This window comes from Nerophis ophidion, linkage group LG09, assembly GCF_033978795.1.
Source record: "Nerophis ophidion isolate RoL-2023_Sa linkage group LG09, RoL_Noph_v1.0, whole genome shotgun sequence".
Taxonomy (NCBI): Eukaryota; Metazoa; Chordata; class Actinopteri; order Syngnathiformes; family Syngnathidae; genus Nerophis; species Nerophis ophidion.
Genome location: NC_084619.1, coordinates 4,862,761 through 4,874,371, shown reverse-complemented (window position 1 = coordinate 4,874,371; position 11,611 = coordinate 4,862,761). Strand labels below are relative to the sequence as shown.

Here is an 11,611-nt window from a genome sequence, read left to right as displayed (position 1 = left end):
TTGCCAATCAACCTATCCCCAGGTGCATGTCTTTGGAAGTGGGAGGAAGCCGGAGTACCCGGAGGGAACCCACGCATTCACGGGGAGAACATGCAAACTCCACACAGGAAGATCCCGAGCCTGGATTTGAACCCAGGACTGCAGGACCTTCGTATTGTGAGGCAGACGCACTAACCCCTCTTCCACCGTGAAGCCGGTTAAGAAGTCAGCTGCTGTAGTTGAACCAATGCAGTATCCAATTGCAACTCTAGAGGGCGACAGAAATACAGCTGTTCTACTTTCCTCAGTCATGCTGTACTGTATTTAACACATACTTAATTTACTTTCTATTTCTTTTCCTGGTCAAGCTGAGTCAAAAAAACATTAAAGCAAAACAGGAAATTATCGTTAATTTTTGCCGTTTTGACACAAAAGTGGGAATGGTGGTTATGAAGAAAACCGGAAATGCCCTCAAATACAAACCACAAACATCCCTTTATATTCATGGCGTCTTTTCAACGGTGCGAGTAAAAACGTTTAAACATTTATTATGACAATTTAGCCTGTAATTAGTTAACTTTCGGTAGACTTGAAGAATTACCGTACAAAAACAGAGCTCGGCGTCCTCCTGTTGACTCGTCAGCGCCCCCTGCGTTTAGTCCTCGGCGCGCACCGCCGGCACAGGTTGCGGGGGGCGGAGTCAAACAACTGGATACCCTGGAGTGTCTCGTGGCGGCGACCATGCAGGTCGGGATACACGTTGAGAGAACACTAGCGTACCTCTTTCTTCCTCCCAAGGCTAACGGGATTTCTGTAGGCGCGGTGGAAAAACAGCCGGAAAAAGACACAAAACTGCACGATTTGTGTTCCCTTTTCCTCTCCTTTTTTAATTACTTGGCTACCAGAGGAGGAAAGCAAGGGCGCAAAAGAATCTGAAGGAAACTTGCTAGCAAACGCCAGAAGGTGAGTGAACTGTTGCTGTCTTGCGGTGACAAACACCAGTCATTGGAATTTGGATGAAAATATAGTTTTCATTTATGGACACAGTGCCAGTTTTTTTGCATGTTCATCCCTTTAATCGTCCAGTGCAGTGGTTCTCAACCTTTTTTCAGTGATGTACCCCATGTGAACATTGTTTTTAATTCAAGTACCCCCTAATCAGAGCAAAGCATTTTTGGTTGAAAAAAAGACATAAAAAAGTAAAATACAGCACTATGTCATCAGTTTCTGTTTTATTAAATTGCATAACAGTGCAAAATATTGGTAATTTGTAGTGGTCTTTCTTGAGCTATTTGGAAAAAAAAGTTATTTCTAATTAAAAAGTTGTTGAAAAATAAACAAGTGATTCAATTATAAATAAAGATTTCTACACATAGAAGTAATCATCAACTTAAAGGCCTACTGAAATGAGATTTTCTTATTTAAACGGGGATAGCAGGTCCATTCTATGTGTCATACTTGATCATTTCGCGATATTGCCATATTTTTGCTGAAAGGATTTAGTGGAGAACATCGACGATAAAGTTCGCAACTTTTGGTCGATAATAAAAAAGCCTTGCCTGTACCGGAAGTAGCAGACGATGTGCGCGTGATGTCACGGGTTGTAGGGCTCCTCACATCCTCTCATTTTTTACAATCATAGCCACCAGCAGCAAGAACAATTCGGAACGAGAAAGCAACAATTTCCCCATTAATTTGAGCAAAGATGAAAGATTCGTGGATGAGGAAAGTTAGAGTGAAGCACAAAAGAAGAAAAGAAAAGGCGACGGCAGTGTGAGCGATTCAGTTGTTATTAGACACATTTACTAAGATAATTCTGGAAAATCCCTTATCTGCTTATTGTGGTAATAGTGTTTTAGTGAGATTATAAAGTCATACCTGAAAGTCGGAGGGCTGCGGTGAACGCCAGTGTCTCTGAGAGAAGCCAATGTAGGAGCCAAGATCACAGCTGCCTTTTTGACAGCTGCAGGAGGAGGTCGCATAATCCGCTGAAGTCTCCGGTAAGAGCCGACTTAATATCACAATTGGTTGACATGGTAGAGAAACATGTTGGCTTGACCGCTCTGTGTTAAAGCTTCACAACAAACAAAAGAAACACCGGCTGTGTTTCGGTTGCTAAAGGCAGCTGCAATCCACCGCTTTCCACCAACAGCGTTCTTCTTTATAGTCTCCATTTTTAATTGAACAAATTGCAAAAGATTCAGCAACACAGATGTCCAAATTACTGTGTAATTATGCGATGAAAAGAGACTACTTTTAGCCGTGAGTGGTGCTGGGCTGAAATGTCCGCTCCAACATATACGTGAAGCTAGGCGACGTTTTCAACAGGATACCTTGCGGGAAATTTAAAATTGCAATTTATTAAACTAAAAAGGCCGTATTGGCATGTGTTGCAATGTTAATATTTCATCATTGATATATAAACTATCAGACTGCGTGGTCGGTAATAGTGGCTTTCAGTAGGCCTTTAATTCTAAACATTTCTTCACAAAAAAAAAAAAATCTTTACCATCAATATTTATGGAACACAGTTCACAGTTTATGAACTTACATTCATGTTTTGTTGAATTATTTATTCAACAAATATGAAGGATTTTTTAATATTTTCTATTTTTAGAACTATTTAAAAAAATCTTACGTACCCCTTGGCATACCTTCAAGTACCCCCAGGGGTACGCGTACCCCCATTTGAGAACCACTGGTCCAAGTGCACCATGATTGGTCCAGTCCACCATGATACTAAACTAATCAGCATGCATGTTCTTTTCATCTTTTCACCAGTCCCACCAGCGTGTGTGTTCGGGGGGGAAAATGAGTCATTTGGTGGCCGTGCAGATGTCAGCCCCACACAGTTAAATGTTACAACTACTTGAGCACATATTGCTTGGATGGTCGAAGAGGAAAAAGAGGAAAGAGGGTTCACCAAGGTGCCTGAAATGTCTCTGTGGGTGATCCTGCCTGTTAGCCTCCCAGCATTGACCATCACTGGGATCTGGCTTGTGTAAGTCTGTTTTTTTTCCCCTACATTCTATTGATTCAAAGTTAAACTGCAAATTAAACTGCAAAAAGAACATGGAAGACAAAAGGACATTTTGAAGACTGTGCAGAGGATGATTGCTTTCAAAATTGAGCTACAAAAGCAAGATTGGGACAATGTGTACAATGAAAAAGAGGTTGATGAAGCATATGAACATTTCTTAAACAAGTTCATAATACTTTATGACAAACACTGTCCATGGAGACAACTCAGTAGTAAGCAGAGAAAGAATAATCAACCATGGATGACAAAAGGATTAAAAATGCTTGTAAGAAGAAGAATACACTGTAGAAAATGTATAGTACAAAGAACTACAGAGACAGAAGTTTAGTACAAAAAGTATAAAAACAAGTTAACAAACATACCAAAATCATGTAGAAAAGAATATTACAGTGAATTATTGGACAGGAACAAAAATAATATGCGAGCAACATGGGGCATTCTCAATAACATTATTAAAAATGGCACTAAAAATGCTTGGAATAATTTTGCCTCCTCTAGTATGTGTGTGACAATCATTGTTACTTTAAACTTTAACTAAGAAGGATTACCCCCAATACTTCTTAGACGGAAATAAACATAATGACAACATAAAGGAAGTAGTTGAAAGCTTTAATAATTACTTTGTAAATATTGTACCAAAATTGGAAGAAAGGATTCCAGACCCAATTTCAATTGAGGACTATAATGATATCATAGAGCGAAATCCCAACTCCATGTTCCTCAGTAATGTGACACAGGAGGAAATAATTACCATCGTGAAAAAATGTAAATCTAAGACTTCAACTGATTGTAACGGAATTGATATGGAAACGATAAAAAAGGTTATTGATGAGATTTCAGGACCATTAATGTATATTAGTAACCTATCATTTCAAACAGGTACATTTCCAAACAAAATGAAAATAGCTAAAGTTGCACCAATTTATAAGACTGGAGACAAACATCTATTTACAAATTATAGACCTGTTTCTTTACTTCCACAATTTTCTAAAATCATTGAAAAACTGTTCAATAACAGATTAGAGCAGGGGTGTCAAACTCAAATACAGAGTGGGCCAACATTTAAAACTGAACAAAGCCGCGGGCCAAGGTTGAACAAATTAATCTTTTAATAGGGACCCCAACAAGTTTTGCATTGAATATTGAACAAGCAAGGTTTAAATTGGGCAGCACGGTGGAACAGGGGTTAGTGCATCTGCCTCACAATACGAAGGTCCTGAGTAATCCTGGGTTCAATCCCGGGCTCGGGATCTTTCTGTGTGGAGTTTGCATGTTCTCCCCGAGACTGCGTGGGTTCCCTCCGGGTATTTGGGCTTTCATGGAACAGGCAGAGCTTATATAACGTAATAGTGCAAAATCAACTTTCAAAAAACATCAGTGGTATATTAAATAAAATGTAATTAAAAAAATTAATGCCTCTTTTCTATTTGCAGCCTTCTGAGGTAAATATCAACATTAACTTTTTCCACAGGCTAATAAATTCAAAAATAAAATAAAAATGAGGTGGGCAGGGTTTGGTAGTAGCGGGGGTGTATATAGTAGCGTTCCGGAAGAGTTAGTTCTGCAAGGGATTCTGGGTATTTGTTCTGTTGTGTTTATGTTGTGTTACGGCGCGGGTGTTCTCCCGAAATGTGTTTTGTCATTCTTGTTTGATGTGGGTTCACAGTGTGGCGCATATTTGTAACAATGTTAAAGTTTTTTATAGGGCCACCCTCAGTGTGACCTGTATGGCTGTTGACCAAGTATGTGTGTGTGAAAGCCGCATATATTATGTGACTTGGCCAGCACGCTGTTTATATTGATGAGAAGAGGACGTGATGACATGTTGTAGAGGACGCTAAAGGCAGTGCCTTTAAGGCACGCTCCCAATATTGTTGTCCGGGTGGGAATCGGGAGAATGGTTGCCCAGGGAGATTTTCGGGAAGGGCACTAAACTTTGGGAGTCTCCCGGGAAAATCAGGAGGGTTGGCAAGTATGAGTATTAGCGATGAATGTGGTGTTACCGGCGGGCCAGCTCTAATGTTAATTTGATATTGCCTCAAGGGCCAAATGAAATTAAACGGCAGGCCATATTTGGCCCGCGGGCCAGAGTTTGACACCCATGGATTAGAGAGTTTCATAAATACAAATAGAATACTCGAAAAGAACCAATATGGATACAAATCTAATGTTTCAACTTCAATGGCTTTAATGGAAATTAAAGAAGAAATTACCAATGCAATAGATAGTAAAAAATATGCGGCAGCAGTGTTTATGGATCCAACTAAAGCATTTGACACTATTAATCACAATATTTTAATCAAAAAACTAGAATGATATGGCATCAGAGGGTTAGTTTTAAACTTGATAAGAAGTTATCTAACAAACAGGAAACAATACGTGAAGCTAGGCGAACACACTTCTACAATGCTAAATATATCCTGTGGTGTACCTCAGGGATCAATACTAGGACCTAAATTATTCAATCTCTATATAAATGACATTTGTAAAGTTACAAGAGATTTAAAGTTAGTATTATTTGCGGACGATACAACAGCGTTTTGTTCAGGAGAGAACACACAGAGGATAATACAAATAATAACAGAAGAAATGAACAAATTAAAAAAATGGTTTGACAAAAACAGACTATCATTGAATCTCAGTAAAACTAAAATAATGCTATTTCAATCAATCAATCAATCAATGTTTACTTATATAGCCCTAAATCACTAGTGTCTCAAAGGGCTGCACAAACCACTACGACATCCTCGGTAGGCCCACATAAGGGCAAGGAAAACTCACACCCAGTGGGACATTGGTGACAATAATGACTATGAGAACCTTGGAGAGGAGGAAAGCAATGGATGTCGAGCGGATCTAACAGGATACTTCGAAAGTTCAATCCACAATGGATCCAACACAGTCGCGAGAGTCCAGTCCAAGGAGGATCCAAGACACAGCAGCGAGAGTCCCGTTCACAGCGGAGCCAGCAGGAAACCATCCCAAGCGTAGGCGGACCAGCAGCGCAGAGATGGTAAAAGTAGAAGAGAAAGTCAAACACAAATACAAATAGACGGAATAGAAATTGAAAGAGTAAATGAAACCAAATTTCTAGGTATAATTGATGATAAATTGAACTGGAAATCTCATGTAAAAAATATACAACATAAAGTAGCAAGAAACACGTCAATAATGAATAAAGCTAAACATGTTCTAGACCAAAAATCACTTTATATTCTCTACTGCTCACTAGTGTTACCATGTCAGAGTTACTGTGTAGAAATATGGGGAAATAATGACAAAAGTACACTTCATTCACTAACAGTGTTACAAAAAGATAATTTAGAATAATACATAATGTTGGATATAGAGAACATACAAACCCTTTATTTATTGAATCAAAGATACTGAAATTCTACGACATAGTGAAATTGCAAACAGCTAAAATTATACGGGGCGGCATGGCGTAGTGGTAGAGCGGCCGTGCCGGAAACCTGAGGGTTGCAGGTTCGCTTCCCACCCAATAACATCCAAATCGCTGCCGTTGTGCCCTTGGGCATGACACTTTACCCTTTCCCCCGGTGCCGCTCACACTGGTGAATGAATGATGAATGAATGATTGGTGGTGGTCGGCGGGGCCGTGGGCGCAAACTGTCAGCCACGCTTCCGTCAGTCTACCCCAGGGCAGCTGTGGCTACAAATGTAGCTTACCACCACCAGGTGTGAATGAATGATGGGTTCCCACTTCTCTGTGAGCGCTTTGAGTATCTAACAATAGAAAAGCGTGATATAAATCTAATCCATTATTATTTTTATTATTAATACACAAAGTGAACTATAACCTAGGGACGGCGTGGCGCAGTGGTAGAGTGGCCGTGCGCAACCCGAGGGTCACTGGTTCAAATCCCACCTAGAACCAACCTCGTCACGTCCGTTGTGTCCTGAGCAAGACACTTCACCCTTGCTCCTGATGGGTGCTGGTTGGCGCCTTGCATGGCAGCTCCCTCCATCAGTGTGTGAATGTGTGTGTGAATGGGTAAATGTGGAAGTAGTGTCAAAGCGCTTTGAGTACCTTGAAGGTAGAAAAGCGCTATACAAGTACAACCCATTTATTTATCATTTAACCTGCTTCCCAAGAATACACAACAATTCTTCCCAACAAAAGAGGAGAAATATAATCTTAAAGAAAAATGGAATTTAAAACATTTGTATGCACGTACAACACTTAAGACCTTCAGTATATCAGTATGTGGAATTAAATTATGGAATGGATTAAGCAAAGCAATCAAACAATGTACTAATACAATCCATTTCAAGAAACTCTTCAAACGGGAAGTGTTTACAAAGTACAAAAAAGAAGAACCATGATAAACATTCTGAATTTATTCACCCATTCATTCGTTCATTCTCAAAATAATCTTACTTATCTCATCATATGGAATAAAACTTACTTCACCAATTATTTTTTTATCTATTTTTATTGTGATTACTTATGGAGTATATTGTGAATACATTGAGAACAGGAAGTGAACCAAAGTTTTAGCAACTGTTATGTAAAGAAAAGGGGTAGGATTAAATAAGCTCTGCTTCTTCCTACTCCTTTTTGAACATGTTGAAAAGAGAAACTGGTATTTGTATACTGGGCGATATGGCCTTTTTTTAATATCTCAATATTTTTAGGCCATATCGCGATATACGATATATATAACGATATTTTGCCTTGGCCTTGAATGAACACTTGATACATATAATCACAGAAGTATGATGATTCCATGTGTCTACATTAAAACATTCTTCTTCATACTGCATTAATATATGCTATTTTTAAACTTTCATGCAGAGAGGGAAATCACAACTAAGTCAATTGACCAAAACTGTATTTATTAAAATTATTAAGCAATGGCACAAACATTCATGTCATTTCCAAAACAGAAAGTGCAAGATTGTCAGAGCCTTTTTTTTACGCAAATATATTTTATTAGATTCTACAGTTAAAAGGACATTAAACAGTCATACTTTGCTCACGCAAACCCTTCATACAGGCACACATCCACTCATACACACTTGAGGAGAGAGGTGCACTCCAACTTTAACAACTCAAGGTTTACAGTATAGACATTATTAGAAAAGATACCCAAATATTGTATAGATATATATACATATATCCATCCATCCTGCTTAGGGGTGTAACGGTACACAAAAATTTCGGTTGGGTACGTACCTCGGTTCAGAGGTCACGGTTCGGTTAATTTTCGGTACAGTTTTGGTCATTTATATTGGCTTCACGGTGGCAGAGGGGTTAGTGCGTCTGCCAGACAATACGAAGGTCCTGCAGTCCTGGGTTCAAATCCAGGCTCGGGATCTTTCTGTGTGGAGTTTGCATGTTCTCCCCGTGACTGCGTGGGTTCCCTCCGGGTACTCCGGCTTCCTCCCACTTCCAAAGACATGCACCTGGGGATAGGTTGATTGGCAACACTAAAAAATGGTCCCTAGTGTGTGAATGTTGTCTGTCTATCTGTGTTGGCCCTGCGATGAGGTGGCGACTTGTCCAGGGTGTACCCCGCCTTCTGCCCGATTGTAGCTGAGATGGGCGCCAGCGACCCCAAAAGGGAATAAGCGGTAGAAAATGGATGGATGGATGGTTATTTATACAAATTATACAAATTTGCTAAACCTTCCACCAAAAATATTTTTCTTAGTGTAATATTTGATGTGAAGTAATCGGAAATTTGGATAGGTCAATAATTTATATTAACATTGATTTTGATTCAATATTATGTTTTGAGCAATGTTTTATTAGTCAACGTTGCAACTTTTTCTAAATTGCATTTAGCCTTTAAGCTTTTGTATTTCACTTTTGTTTGTTTTTGTTTATTTTAATAGTATTTTTAGAATGTGTTGTGGGCCTTTAAAACATTAGCTGTGGGCCGCAAATGGCCTCCGGGGCACACTTTTGACACCCCTGCTATAGATAATCCATCCATTTTCTACCGCTTGTCCCTTACGGGGTCGCTGGCGCCTATCTCAGCTTCAATCGGGCGGAAGGCGGGGTACACCCTGGACAAGTCACACTCACATTCACACACTAGGGCCAATTTTAGTGTTGCCAATCAACCTATCCCCAGGTGCATGTCTTAATAAAAAATAAAATCCGAACTCTGGGTAAAAAGCAGAGCCTGGCGACGCATGCGCGTTTATCATAACTCTCTCACTCTCGCTCTCTCTGTCTCTCCCCCTCCCTCACGAATGTTGTCTGCGCACACTTTTTTTTTTTTTAACCCCTTCTTAACCCTGAACGTACATTGAAAATACACGCAACCCTAACTTAAAATGCCGGACATTCGAGGCATTTAAGAAACTCCACCCGGACAGCCCCGTAAAAGAGGACATATCCGGTGAAAAAAGGAGGTGTGGTCAGTCTATCATAGCCCAGTCGCTGCTAGCACGCCGTGTGTTGTTTTTTGTTTTTTTTGATTGATTGAAACTTTTATTAGTAGATTGCACATTACAGTGCATATTCAGTACAATTGACCACTAAATGGTAACACCCGAATAAGAATTTCAACTTGTTTATTAGTCGGGGTCCACGTAAATCAATTCATGGTGCCTCAGTATGCACCGTTTACACAACGTGCGGTGCGTTACTTAATATGTCCGTGTGGAACTCGTTCGATACACCTCCGAACCGAACCGAAGCCCCCCGTACCGAAACGGTTCAATACAAATACACGTACCGTTACACCCCTAATCCTGCTGCGGCTCATGATCAGCAGGCTATCCAGACCATAGCAAAATGGATGAATATTCCCCGGCATCAAGGATCCTCAGGAAATGATCACAAGATCCCCTCCCGAGGGCCTGGTCAGAGATATTTTAAGTGTCAAATAAAAATGAGCTGCATAATAGGAAATCAAATAGTATTCGTCCTTCACTTTGTGGTAGGTTACTATGGACGTTGTGAAATTCTCTTCATTCTCTAGCGCAGGGGTGCCCACACTTTTTCTGCAGGCGAGCTACTTTTCAATTGACCAACTCGAGGGGATCTACCTCATTTATATATATCATTTATATTTATTTATTTATGAAAGAGACATTTTTGTAAACAAGTTAAATGTGTTTAATGATAATACAAGCATGTGTAACACATATAGATGTCTTTCTTTCACGAAGACAAGAATATAAGTTGGTGTATTACCTGATTCTGATGACTTGCATTGATTGGAATCAGACAGTAATGATGATAACGCCCACATTTTCAAATGGAGGAGAAAAAAAGTTGTCCTTTCTGTACAATACCACATGAAAGTGGTTGGTTTTTGGCATTAATTCATCCAGCTTCCATACACTTTACAAGAAAAACATTGGCGGCAAATTCCGTAGCTTGCTTGATTGACATTCACGGCACCCGAGGGTCTTGTGAGATGACGCTGGCTGCTGCCAGTTCATTATTATGAAAAAATGACAGAGAGGAAGGCCAGAAACACTTTTTATTTCAACAGACTTTCGCGCCGTCCCTTCTGTCAAAACTCTAAAGGCCGACTGCACATTTCCTATCTTCACAATAAAAGCCCTGCTTCATGCTGCCTGCGCTAACAAAATAAGAGTCTCGGAAAGCTGGCGTGCACAAGTGATGTGCACGCCAGCTTTCTGAGGGATCGCTTGTGCACGCCAGTTTTCCGAGACTCTGTATTTAGTTAGCGCAGGCAGCATGAAGCAGGGCTTTTATTGTGAAGATAGGAAATGTGCAGTCGGCCTTTAGAGTTTTGACGGAAGGGACGGCGCGAGAGTCTGTTGAAATAAAAAGTGTTTCTCGCCTTCCTCTCGGTCATATTTTCATAATAATGATCTTGCAGCAGCCAGCGTCATCTCACAAGACCCTCCGGTACTGTGAATGTCATTTAAGTGACGTCTTGGTGAAGATTGATGATCACTCATTTTTAGGTCTATTTTTTTAAAAGCCTGGCTGGAGATCGACTGACACACCCCCCGCGGTCGACTGGTAGCTCGCGATCGACGTAATGGGCACCCCTGCTCTAGCGAGTGACTTTTCAAATGATGCTACATATTAGCAGTAATGCTACTTTTTTATAGCAACGCTTTTGCCCCACACATGACAAAGTACGGTTGTCTGTTCGACATATTCCCACTTGAAGCCAAACCAATTGACCAAAACTGTATTTATTAAACAGTTATTAAGCAGTTGCACAAACATTCATCTCATTTCAAAACAGAAAGTGCAAGATTGTCAGAGACATAAGGTGGCGACTTGTCCAGGGTGTACCCCGCCTTCTACCCGAATGCAGCTGAGATAGGCTCCAGCGACCCCAAAAAGGACAAGTAGTAGAAAATAGATGGATGGATTTTAAAACAAGCTATGAGTGCACTTTTGTGCATGATGTCACTAAGATGACATATCAAAACAACACTTAATGGCGGCGTGGCGCAGTGGGATAGTGGCTGTGCGCTACCCGAGGGTCCCTGGTTCAAATCCCACCTAGTACCAACCTCGTCACGTCCGTTGTGTCCTGAGCAAGACACTTCACCCTTGCTCCTGATGGGTGCTGGTTAGCGCCTTGCATGGCAGCTCCCTCCATCAGTGTGTGAATGTGTGTG

The 11,611-nt window shown here is 40.5% G+C and overlaps 1 protein-coding gene across 1 annotated transcript in view; it reads left to right on the top strand.

The window, feature by feature from the left end:
• The first annotated feature begins 306 nt into the window (after window positions 1-306).
• The window catches only part of zgc:154058 (Transmembrane protein 150A-like), a 123,657-nt gene continuing 112,352 nt past the window's right edge, over window positions 307-11,611 (top strand). Inside the window, exons 1-2 of the mRNA XM_061910108.1 lie at window positions 307-942; window positions 2,761-2,980. Coding sequence (XP_061766092.1) covers window positions 2,868-2,980 — 113 coding nt within the window. The 5' untranslated portion in view covers window positions 307-942; window positions 2,761-2,867. The remainder of the gene's footprint in view (window positions 943-2,760; window positions 2,981-11,611) is intronic.